The sequence below is a fragment of the Pagrus pagrus genome (genome assembly GCF_965226575.1).
Source record: "Pagrus pagrus genome assembly, chromosome: 21".
NCBI classification, from domain to species: Eukaryota; Metazoa; Chordata; class Actinopteri; order Spariformes; family Sparidae; genus Pagrus; species Pagrus pagrus.
Window position 1 is genome coordinate 9,256,204 of NC_140208.1, and position 12,667 is coordinate 9,268,870.

At 42.0% G+C, this 12,667-nt stretch overlaps 2 protein-coding genes across 2 annotated transcripts; both read left to right on the forward strand.

The window, feature by feature from the left end:
- Positions 1 to 3,873: 3,873 nt before the first annotated feature.
- Positions 3,874 to 6,527, forward strand: lrit1b (leucine-rich repeat, immunoglobulin-like and transmembrane domains 1b; the record flags this gene model as incomplete). The annotated part of the gene is made up of 4 exons (XM_084341569.1): positions 3,874 to 3,995; positions 4,326 to 4,786; positions 5,018 to 5,323; positions 5,458 to 6,527. The coding sequence occupies 4 exons, from the start codon at positions 3,874 to 3,876 to the stop codon at positions 6,525 to 6,527; spliced, it is 1,959 nt and encodes a 652-aa protein (XP_084197695.1).
- Positions 6,528 to 8,154: 1,627 nt separating this feature from the next.
- On the forward strand, positions 8,155 to 10,236 carry LOC311249963 (leucine-rich repeat, immunoglobulin-like domain and transmembrane domain-containing protein 2; the record flags this gene model as incomplete). The annotated part of the gene is made up of 3 exons (XM_084341417.1): positions 8,155 to 8,264; positions 8,463 to 9,244; positions 9,449 to 10,236. The coding sequence occupies 3 exons, from the start codon at positions 8,155 to 8,157 to the stop codon at positions 10,234 to 10,236; spliced, it is 1,680 nt and encodes a 559-aa protein (XP_084197543.1).
- Positions 10,237 to 12,667: the final 2,431 nt, after the last annotated feature.

The window sequence follows — 12,667 nt, forward strand, 5'->3', positions numbered from 1 at the left end:
ATCCATTTAGTGATTTCAGCTGACATCATAAACAAGCAGCGATGGACTCTGGCCTCCAACGTCTCCACATATTTGCTTCTTAACTCTCCAGCCATACTTACCGTTCTTGATTTGTGTGCGTGTGTGTGTGTATTGTATGAGTTTACTAAACCAAGCCAAAGACAAATTTCCTTTGCCTTGTGATGGATGATAAAGGTTTTCTCACTCTGAATCAGAAGTTTGTGGGTTAAACAATCTCTGGTGGCAAACATTGCAACATGAAGGAAAAATCAATTTCATTAAGCAACAACTTAACACAAAAACCTAAACATTGTGGCTGCACATTCAAGAGTGAACTGACAAATTCTGACAGAATTTCTCAAACAGATGACACAAAATCTGGTGTTTCTCTCTTAGTGGCCGCATTAAGTGTAACAGGTCAGTTAAACAGTCTGTGAAAGCATCCGGACCTGTTTAATTTACTCATCAACGGTCTTCAGCTGCTGACCAAAACAAAAAACAGGACGAGGACAGTGGTCAAGTGACCCTCCACTCTCGCTGCAGCCTGAACCTTTTAAAACGCAACATTTGGGCCGAGTCTGATTGCACCACTAATCTGTTCACAGATTACCGCAAACTCATTAACAATGAAGTAATGATGTGTCCCAATGGACTTATAATAGCCTTTTCTCGAACCGCCCATATTGTCCCGTCCAGTTACAGACTTCATCATATATTCAGAGAAAAAAGAGCTGCTGGGTTGATGTTCATCACTTCATCTGCTGCTCTGACAGACGAGACTCAAATGTGGCAGCAGAAAATTTGATGTTTGCTGCCTTAAATCGCAACAGCACTCCCAGTAAAAGTGTTGGCGAGAAGCCGAGGGTTCAGTGTGAGGTCTCGCAGGAACATAAAGCAGCAAAGTGCCAATTTCACAATGCAAAAGATTCAATACAACAATCCGTTAATCTACTGCAGCTGAGTGTGATGAAGTAAGAACCGGTCCAGAACACGAACGTAGTGGATTGATCAACTGGTTGTAATCTTTGCTCAGGAGGTTTGTTTATTGTTTTTATGAACCATCTTGTTTATTGATAATTCGATGTCACAGTAAGCTTAAAGTCAAAGTTGCAATAAATAACCAAAAGAGTTGAAAATTGTTTCTAATTTGCAGAATTTTTAGCACAACAATAATAAAGTGGACTAAAAAGCTACATCCATTAAAAAAAATCAGTCATATACATTTATGGAGGACATCTAAATTGAATGCAGCAGCTCATTAGATTAATAAATAAAACCCGTTGACTGTATCTGACCTGAATACTCAATATTTTGTCCTCACAGTCTGGTTGCACATTAATGTGTTGGCCAACACTTAATTACACCGTCATAATCTTCAGGTTTTGCAATGAAACAAAGGTTTTAGTGTCGAAACTGCATTTGTACTCACAGATTTTGAAATATGGCAGCCAAGATGAAAAGGGGGGGTTGTAAAAAATACTCCACTCTAGTATAATTTTGAGGTACTTTAACTCATGTATTCTTAGTCTATTCTTCTACTACATTTCAAAGGTAAGTATGGTCATGTTCACCCCACTACACTGTTTTAATTACTTTTCAGAGTAACATTTTACAAGCAAAACATATAATGAGTCTATAAACGCTGCTGTGCTTCACTATTAAACTATCCAGAGGTCTATAAAGCACATAAAGTCGGCTACGCACTGACAAATGACAACTTGAGTTGATAATATCTGTAATACACTGCACTGAGAGCTCAGATGAGGAAGAGAGGTAGAGACAGGTGCAGGGTTGAAGGTTTTACCAGGTCCTGGGAACAAACCTCCTGAAAGAAATAGAACAAACATATATTAATAATAGATAGAGAGAGAGACAGAGAGAGAGAGAGAGAGATGGCAGGATTAAAGGATTACCTGTGAACCTGCGAAAAACCCGGAGACTGTGACAACAAGTCTGTCATCCAAAAAGTGTGTCACACACAATTCTGCAGGATACTACTGAAAAAGATAAAAACAAACACAGTAGTGCTTTAGTCATCTTCAAAAACTGGTAATTATTACCACATAATTCTTTGAAGGAGAGGACGATGAGTGGGTGTTTATCAGAGCTAGAGTAATGTCTCAGATCTTTTACTTGAAGCCTACAAGGAACTTTTATTCTTTGTTGATTCTGGTGGCCCCTTTGGACAAATGACGACGATAGTGAGCAAAGTAAACTATGTTTTGGTGCCTTACCATTACACCAGAGTACAGATCAGCTTCTTTCCTCAGGCTGGGAGATTCCCTCAATTCATCCGCAGCATTACGCCATAAGAAATAGTCTACAAAAATAACCAATCTTCTCACTAATGATCTTGTGTGCTTGTGTATTTCAAATAGAGGCATCAGTCTTAAATTGAGACGGGTTCATAACCAGTTAAAGTTCCTTGTAGTATGTTTAAGTGTAAGTAAAAGTAAAAGTATTCATTATGCACTTTTACCCAATTCAGAATAATATATATGATTGGATCAAATGCACGAAGATACATATGTATCACTTTAATATTGCAGCTGGTAAAAGTGGGGCTAATTTTGGAGTACTTTATATATGGTTACGTATTTTAATCTGCAAATATAAACAAAAATTTATTTTTTGATCAAATTTTGTATCAATAATCTGAATCTTCAAAGTTGCAAAAATGTACAGTGGAGTAAAAAATCCTGTCCATGCCTCTGACTTTCAATGTAGTAAAAGTATAAAGTACTATGAAACCTCAAGTAAAGCTCAAATACCAAAATGTAACTTTAGTATAGTAGATGAGTAAATGCACCACTGGTGTCTGTGTGATCTGAAGACTGGGTGGCGAGTGAGTTTATGCTTTTCCTTGTAAGTCTTAAAAACACTGAAGATGGTTTTCTAAAAGATGTTTTACGTTGCTCAGTATGAGATAGGGGTATTGGGATAAGTAGAAATGAAGTGTGTTGCATTATTTTTGGGGACTACAAATATTCACAAATTCCCAATACCCCTAACTAATTTCTTAGGAGTGTGTTTTAACCCAGTGATTAACTACATGGCGTCAAAAAGCGTTTATTAAGTGTGGGTCTAAAATCAAGGTGTGTAAGGTAATGCAGTAAGTACAGGTGGAGACTCCACACTGCCATCTGGTGGTCATTTGTAGCTAAGCTCTCGCCATCAGACCTGTAAACAACAGTCTGTCAGTGTGTTAAACACTTTACAGAGTGCTTCAGAAAGGAAAAAACACAATTTGAGGACAAGCGGATGTAACATGAGAAGAAGTTTACATGAGAGAAATGTTGTGAAACTGGAGGACATCACTGTGTTTGTATCAGAGTTTGTTTTTGGTGAGTAGATGTGCATGTAGTGGTGTGTACAAGGTCTTTTTTACTCTTATACATTTGGTAGTTTATTTAATTATAACCTGACAGGACAACATCGCCACAAATCTACCAAAACAAAGCATATTTTTAAACCGTCAAGGAATTCCCCATGATTGTTTTAAGATAGTCATGATTATAAACCAGCCGAAACGTTCTTCTCCCTCTGCCTCATTTAGGCTCTGCACTCTACATTGTGTCCATAATTAACCATCCAATCAGCTATTTCAAAGTATTTCTCGGAGAAAGAAAGTGAAAACTCTGCAGCCTATCAGCGCTCAGGAAGCAATAGCCTAATCGTGTGAATGAAAATAACCCAAGTCCTTCACTAATCCCTGCCTATCCTTTTTATCTCTGGATTCAGACCAGTCGGAGCAGTATGGAGCTGTGAGCCTGCACACCACCACCATGCAGCCGATGCCCCGTTAGACCTGAGCTGCTGTAGATCTTCTTCTCTTTAACTGTAGTTTAGCTGCATAGAGTTTTAGTAGAGAAAATGAGTCGACATCTCGCTGCTGCCTTTTGTCTGGCTTTAGTTTTTCTTCCCATGCTGTGCAGCTCCTGTCCTTCACAATGCAGCTGCTTCTTCCACAAGTTGAGCGATGGATCAAAAGCAAGGTAAGCAAGCCAATTATTTGATGATTTTCTAGATTTTTACATGTGTTTTATTTATATCTTGCGTGCTAAACTGATTTTCACTGCAGCTTTCTTCTGTTCAGTCACTCTGTATTGTGGAGGATTAACTTGGAGTTGCCCTTTAATCTCCTTTGCTTGTTACTGAACAATAGGTTACTACGTTTTCTCAAATAAATGCTGAATTATATTATCTTTTATATAAAATGGAGGCAGATTATATGTTTTATTTGATATTTAATCCAGTTCTGCAAAATCCTGCAATTAATATGCTTTCTGAAAAAAATCATATTTTTGCTGTTTTATTTCCTGCAGGAGTGTGCTTTGCAACGATCCAGAGATCACTGTGGTCCCTCCAAATTTCCCCACCGACACATCGAAGCTCCGCATCGAAAAGACCGCAATCACACGGATTTCAATGGACAACTTCCACTACCTCAACAACCTGGAGTTTCTCTGGATGTCTTTTAATTCACTGAGCTCGCTGAGCGTCGACAGCTTCCGGGGTCTTTACAACCTGGACGAGCTCCGGCTGGATGGCAACACCCTCACCTCCTTCCCCTGGGAGTCTCTGACCGACATGCCAAACCTGAGGCTCCTCGACCTGCACAACAACAAGATCTCCGTCGTCCCTTCCGAAGCCACCGTGTACATCAAGAATCTCACCTATCTGGACTTATCCAGCAACAGTCTGACGACCGTCCCCTCTGACGTTCTCACAATGTGGCTGAGCGTGAAGCCATCCCAGGACACCGATTCCTCCAAACTAATTCTCGGTGAGGATCAAGCTGTGACATTTTAGGATACTGGGACGTATTCTTTTTAATCTGCCTTGCATGACAACCACTTCCTTGAAACCAGAAGCATTTAAAGCTGAGTTGGGGATTAGTCTAATTATAGTTATTGTGTGTCAGGTTGTCAGACTTATTCTATTTATTTTAAGATGTACTGGTGGAGGGAAAAGAAGTATTTCTTTTCACTGACAGCACTTCTGGTTTCCTCTGCAGGTCTTCATGACAACCCGTGGCTGTGTGACTGCCGACTCTACGACCTGGTACAGTTTCAGAAGTCCCCGTCATCATCAGTGGCTCTCATCGACACCAGGCTGAGGTGCGCTGATCCGGAGAGCTTGTCAGGGGTTCTTTTCACCGAATCAGAGCTGCAGAGGTGCCAGGGCCCTCGGGTGCACACTGCCGTGGCTCGTGTACGAAGCTCGCTGGGCAACAACGTCCTGCTGCGCTGTGGCACGGTCGGAGTCCCCATCCCGGAGCTCTCCTGGAGCCGTGCCGATGGCAAGAAAATCAACGGCACTGGTGAGCTAATTGCAGATGCGCTTAAATTAGAACCCAATCTATTTCTGTGTAAGTCAAAGCATCAATGAGATTAAAGTTATTCTTTTTGTGCCAATCTGATTAACACTGTGGATGTCTGCTTTGTTATTTTTCAGTCCAGGAAGAGATTTCAAAGGAGGGCATCATTTGGTCGATTCTGAGCGTGCCTGCAGTTTCCTATCGAGATTCTGGGAAATACGTGTGCAAAGCGACCAACTTCGTGGGCACTGCGGACGCCATCATCTCTTTGGTGATCACAGATTCGTTTCGGTCAGAGGAAGCAGGTGGCGGCAATTCTAAGAGAACCAGAGGGAAGAAACCTGGCGGCATTGGTAGAGCAGCATACCAGGAGAAACTCATCGCCAGATATGTCCCTCCACCAACAACCACTGCCGCCCAACCCATCATCGAACCTCTCAACGGCAAAGGCGTGACTGGGAAGTATGAGATTGAGAGCTACAGCGTGTCTGACGACACTTCTCAAGGACGAGGGAAGGTGTCAGACATTCAGAAGGCAGTGGAGGTGGAGCGAGACGCTCTGAGTAACTTGGCAGCCAACGCCTCGTCCTTACAGCAAGCTCCGGAGAAAAGGGTGGTGCGCTCGGTGAAGGTGATCGGTGACACCGACCATACTGTGTCTCTGAACTGGCGAGCCCCTACAGCCACAAACACCACAGAGTTCAGCATCCTTTATGCTGTATTCGGTGAGAGGGACATGCGTCGGATCAATGTAGGGGCCGGGAGGAACCGTATCACTATCGATGGCCTTGTGCCAAAGACAAAGTATATTGCTTGTGTTTGCGTCAAAGGCCTGATCCCGAAAAAGGAGCAGTGCGTAATCTTCTCAACAGATGAGGCGGCCAGCGCTAGTGGCACGCAGAAGCTCATTAATGTGGTGGTGATAACAGTGGCCTGCGTGATTGCTGTCCCCCTGACACTGATTGTGTGCTGCGGGGCGCTAAAGAAGCGCTGCCAAAAGCTGCTCGGGAGGCAATCTAAGGAAATACAGGACTCGTACGTCACGTTTGAAACCCTCGGCCCCGCGGCCAAAGCTAAAGGGATGGAGGGCGAGTATCTGACCAGGCTAAATCCTGATGAATCCAACAGGCTGCTCTCGGCGAGGTCCAGTGTTGACTCAGAAGCCACGGCCAGGACTGAGGGGCCACCTAGCGAGTATTTCTGCTAAAACCAAATGTTTGCCACGACCTTCAGAGGATGCACTTTGTTTTCTAATGACGGCGACGGTGTTCAGAGACTGAAAAGACTCAATTGAGCCTCTTTTGGGGGGTCTTCAGAGGACACCAACAGCTCTGTCAGCACTGGATGTATGAAACTGTTTTACAGCCTTGTGGAAATAAAAACCGCCATTCATTTGGTGGAGAGCAAAAAAGGGAAACTACACACCGTGACACAATATATTTTGCATGTCGTGTAAATGTGTAAAAACTACTTTTTTTTTAATTCATCATGCACTTTTAAAGGAGATGTTTTACGGAGGAAAATGTCTTGAAACGTTGCCCTAAACTGTCTAAAACCCAATCAATTTAATTTCTTCCGAGATGTAACCTCTGCGTTGTGTTAAAATCTTTATTTAAAGTATTTAGAGAAAAGAAGAAGCAGCAGTTATTAGTCTATTTTCTATGTCAGTATGATGTTAACGTGCCAGGTTTACTGTTGGGTCAAAAACCTACAACACAGTAGGCCTACATTTTATAATGTGCAAATAACTGTGACCTGAAAAATATGTATTGTCTGTATGAATGTACCGTATAAAAATAAATGATTTTTTTTATATTTATATGCTCTCAAGCTTTTTTTCTTACATCTCAGAGTATTGATTTTTGAGTACATAAATATTCATCTTGACTGAGGCAGAAATTAGCCTGTTGTGTGCCTAATTTAATGAAGGTTACACAGATAATTCACTGAAAAATTAACGCTGCTGAAGGGAAACAGCTAATTTTAGCCAAGTGAAGTAGCATTTATAACTTTTATGTTTTGTAAAACCTGCTTTAGGTAGTTGATGGGTGAACTGGAACAGGATAAATGATGTGAGAGTCGTAAAATTAATATTTTGACTTCTGCTTTAAACACTCAATTCTTATTATTAACGATGCTAGCAGCTTGGGTTACTGGATGGTAACGTCTGTTTGTTGGTCAGGCCACCACTTTAGGTAAGGAAGGTAAGGAAGTGATTTATGTGTAATGATACACAAAGTACCTGTACGACTGTACAACACTACTGTAGACTGTATCCCTGTCACTGAACAACAAAGACTGAACCTACAGTGCTGTGGATGTTGTCTGTTTTCACACTTGCTTTATATGCTGATTTGGCCTTTAACAACCTGTGAGACAACCAGTGTTCAGATTATTGAGGTCAGATTACAGTCCTCTCCAGACATCTGTCTCTCTCTGCAGCCCTCCCTCCCTGTGCTGCTAAGCCCGACGGGCTCCGGCCCACTTAATGCAGATGGCCCTCCTGTCATGTCGATGCCTGTGCTTCAGTGGGGGACAAATAAATTAAATTAGACTGATGCGGAGCAATTCGGGGTCATACCGAAAAGTAGAACTGCAATACAATTGAAAATGAGTCTTGATTGAACATTTGCGGCCATGTTTTTGAGCAGATCGGACAATGTTTTCTTGCCAAAGTGGACCACTGCTATAAATACGCCTTACCTATGTGTGTCTCATGTCACTTGGTGTCTTAAGCATTACGTCAAAGAGGATTAAGGTAATAGGCTTTGTCCCACGCAGCCCATGGGCTCGTCCAGCTCTCACAGGCCTATTTCACAAGCTCCTCCAGGAATATGGACACCTTTAATATCGCTTTACGTGTCGCTTTGGCATTTTATCTCATCACCCCTGGATCATCGACTTGTCCGATCGGTTGCTCCTGCACAGATGATAACTTGGGAAGGTAAGTGTTCACTGAGAAGATACAAACTCTTTTAAGTAGGTTATGTGTTCGACCGTGAATCTGTAACCTGCTAACCAATTTTTTCTAAAACCTAAACACAAGCACTGTCCAAAAACTTGTGCAAATGGTCCACGTAGATAAGTAGCTGGGAAGATAAAATATTATTTTGTCTAAACAGATCCCGCCTTCTTGTTCTAGGTCTTTAGTATGTATGGAAACCTCCATGGGACAAATCCCAGAGGACGTCCCACACAATTTCACGAAAATCCGAATTGAGAACTGCCACCTGACTGAGTTACCGCGAGGATCTTTCTCTAAAGTTAGTGCCTTGGAGTTCCTCTGGTTGAATTTCAATGAGATCACCCTGATGAACATCAAAAGCCTGGAGGGGCTGGCTAACCTCACTGAGCTCAGGCTACAAGGGAACAAGTTGACGTCGGTACCGTGGGCCGCGTTTCAGGACACCCCGAAACTTAAGATTCTGGACCTCAAGCACAATCGCCTGGATGTCCTGCCTGAGCACGCTCTCAGGCACTTACCTGCACTGACCTACTTAGATCTATCCTTCAACCAGCTTAGTGTCATATCAAAAGATGTCTTCACTAACTGGCCTCTTTACCAATCGGCAGAGAAATCGTGGGGGAAAGAAGGACTGGTCTCCAATGTGGTTCTGGCGCTGCACGATAACCCCTGGTTGTGCGATTGTCGCCTCAAAGGCTTTGTCGAGTTCATCCGGACAGTCGGCCCTCCCATCATTCTGATGAACTCTTATCTGAAGTGCTCGGGCCCCGCCTCCAAAGCTGACAAGTTCTTCCACGAGATCCAGTTGAAAACATGCATGAAGCCGGTGGCCTCTGCCCCAGAGACTAACATCACTTTACCTCTTGGAGCAAATGCAACACTCACATGCTTAGTCAAGGCCAGGCCGGGCCCGACCATTCAGTGGCTGTACAGTTTGAAGATTATAAGAGGATTTGCTGGTAAGATTTTTTTTTTTTATTACTACCATCCATTAAACTGTTGTGAACCTGCTCCGGGAGCACTTAGCGTGGTATATGTCGAACCCTCAGGCTGCATCTGCTTCATGAGTACAGTACAATGCCCTCTTTAGGGTTACTGTGCCATGTCTTTATCAGATGTAAATAAACCTCGGATTTGCCCTGACATCCTGTCTTCTCTTGCAGCTAAAGAGACTCAAATAAATGAGGAGACCATCTCATCCCAGCTGGTGATCCCTTCTCTCCAACTGGCAGACCGAGGACTCTACACCTGCATGGCCAACAACTTCATCGGCAACTCCTCTGTCAGCATCTCGGTCAACATCAGCTCCTTCAGTTCCTCCTATTCTCTCCCTCCGCCTGTCCCGATGTTGTCACCCGATGAGAATACCTACATCGACATCCGCATCGCTAAGCAGACAGTTTACGGTATCACCCTGGAGTGGCACGCAGCAACAAACAACCCAGCGGAAACCTGGTTCACCATCCACTTTGGCAAATACGATTCACCCAAAAAGGAGATGACCTACATCGGCCCCGGCATCAACAGCTACTCCATCACCGACCTGCTTCCTGTCACCAAATACGAGGTCTGCGTGACCCTAAAGAATCATCCACCGAGGGAGGGCCAGTGCATCGTGTTTGTGACGGGGAGCGACATCAGCGAGATGGAGCAAAGAGAGAGGCTCATCCACATTATCGTCATAGTGTGCGCCATGGTGCTGGCAGTGCCGGCCGGCATGTACGCCTGCACCACGGAGGCCAGGTTCAGCTGCTTTGATAGCTGTATGGATCTGTGGAAGAAGCGCATGCGGCACGGAGAGAACATGCAGGGGACGGAGAGGCAGGGCACCTTCGACAGCCTGCAGGCAACCAGCGAGGAAGGCCTGTGCAAAGACTCGGAGGAGAAGCCAAAAAAGAGGCGGAAGTCTGAGGATCGGTGCAAAGGAGGAAGTGCAGCTCATCTGTACTAGCAGCAAAGTCAAGAAATGTACCTACATGTCAATTTATAAATAATGTCTAATATTTTCACTAAAGCCCCAGTTTATCTTTACATTTCAGTCACAGAGCTAACCATTCAGTTCTCCAAAAAATGAATACCTGATCCTTGAAAACAGAGGGTTTTTCAACAAAATGAATGCTGTTATGAAGGTATCTCCTGACTCTTCAGAGACTCGTCTGACCATCCGGATGAAAAAGTAATTAGTCCACTGCACAATTGATGTCGAGATGTTTGACCAGTTTCCAAAGATTGTGTCAAAATTACACATCTGCGTGCTCTTTTTGTCCAACATAAGAAAAATATCAACCTATCAGTTTGTTTGAACATATAAAATAATGGAAAGTGAAATCAATACAACAAGTATAAGCATCTGCATTTCAGCATTTTTAAGTGTGAAATCATTTCATATTTTTAAGGAGACCTTAGGACATTTCCAGCCTTGTTTGTGGTGACCAAAACTGGACTTTTAAGACAAACCATGATGATTTCCTAACCCTAACCAAGCATTTTTTTTGTGCCTAAACTTAACCAGTTCATGAGCACTTAAGTATTCAGTGGTTTGCATCAATGTACATAGGTGTAACATTTATTCTGGTGATTTGGGTTGAGCGTGTCAGTTCAGTCTTTGTTTGGATTAAGAAAGAATCACAACTGAAGAAACAGGACAATTTTTTAAATAGTACAGCAAAGAGACCCAGATGATCATTTAGGATTCTTGAAATATGTTTCGAACATTGACACATTTTGTCAAATGATCTTCTAGGTTTTCTGGGAAACTCAGATTCTTGCTGATTCACTCTGTGACTCAAATGTAACACTATTACATGAGAGGGACAAACTGGGGCTATTTTGAATATATTCTGTAAATATGCTGTATATCCCGAGCTATCACCTCCAAGTGGAGACGCCTTTAATCCTTACTGTAAGGAGTTTGCAATTATCTGTGTTAATATACATGTACAAAAAGGTTTTTGTTAAAATATATTTGATATTTCTTTCAGGTTTTTTTTCTTACTGTTTGATACCGAGTGCAAAAACGACTTTCGCATTTCATTTAATCCCTTGATGTAAAAATAAATACATATATATTTTCTATTGTTTCTCTTTGACAGAATGCAGATCGTGTGAGGGAATGAAATGCTGTTTGTTGTGGATTAAAGGGGAGTCAAAGACAAATGCTGAGACATACTCTGATTTTTTAGCACAATCACTCAGGGGATTTGTTGCATAAGCGGTGTTTTCCCGTGCATTTATACATACACTCGTAAGCAGATTAAAGTGATTTTCTATCTGAATCCTAGTCAGCAGAACATGATATTTCCATTTAATGACAGCTCTGAGCTCACTGTGTCTGACAAGCAGCGGGTATGCGTACAATTTCAATTTGTTTCTTCAGCCCAATTGAAAACATTCATCGCCTCCTTATTATCTAGTAAAATGCTGTTTAGATATGATGAAAATGAGTTTTAGTGTTACATAAATGATGAGTTCAGTCAGTTTACACTTGTAGTGGAATCACTGCATCCATTGTACTTAAACATTTCTTAGATATTTTAACAGATAAATGAAAAGGTGGTGATTAGTTGTTAAATACGATTATATAAAGAATATAAAGATGATTATGTAATGAATTAAGCAGTGAAGACGTCATTTACACCCTCTTTGAAGCCAAATCTTCACTGTGGTTGCTAAGCTAAAAGCATTAGCACAACTGTGCTTAACTGTGGGTCGAGTGTGTACGTATGTAACATCTTTATAAATCAATCTGGAATCCCAGGGCTTCTGGAGACTTGGATTACGCCAGATGAGCTCTATGGAGCCAGTTTATGTTGCTTTCTTGTTCTTGATTAGGAGAAAACTGCAGCTGTTTTGCTGTGACGTGACTGTCCACTGGCATGAGGGTGAGCAGGTGAATGAACTTTCTTTTGTAGGTGAGCTTATCCTTTAATGGGGAAACACAAACTAATCAAAGTATTGAGTTTGTGGACTTTTCTCTAATCTTTACCTTCTTTTTGTGCAACATTAAATAATTTGACCTCTTTGGGCCTTGAATGAAAATCTACCACAACTAGACACTGCTTCATTGTGAAGGGTATACATATAGCTACAGTATGTAGCTGTCAGGTAATTCATTATTTCCCTCTGAAATGTTCTGGATTATCAGAATAAAGTAACACAAACTACAAAAAATTGAGAAATTCAAGTGTATTGAAGGACTGAATTGGGGCACTGTGTAGTTTTGGAGAATAAATTCAAACTCAGCATGTTAATATTTACAATATTAATGAGGTAATAATACAAACTCATGAATATTATTTTCCATAACTAAATAAACAAGCTGGTAAATAAGGTCCCCAGAACACTGTTTGAAGCTAGACAGGTGGCAGGGTCCGCCACATATA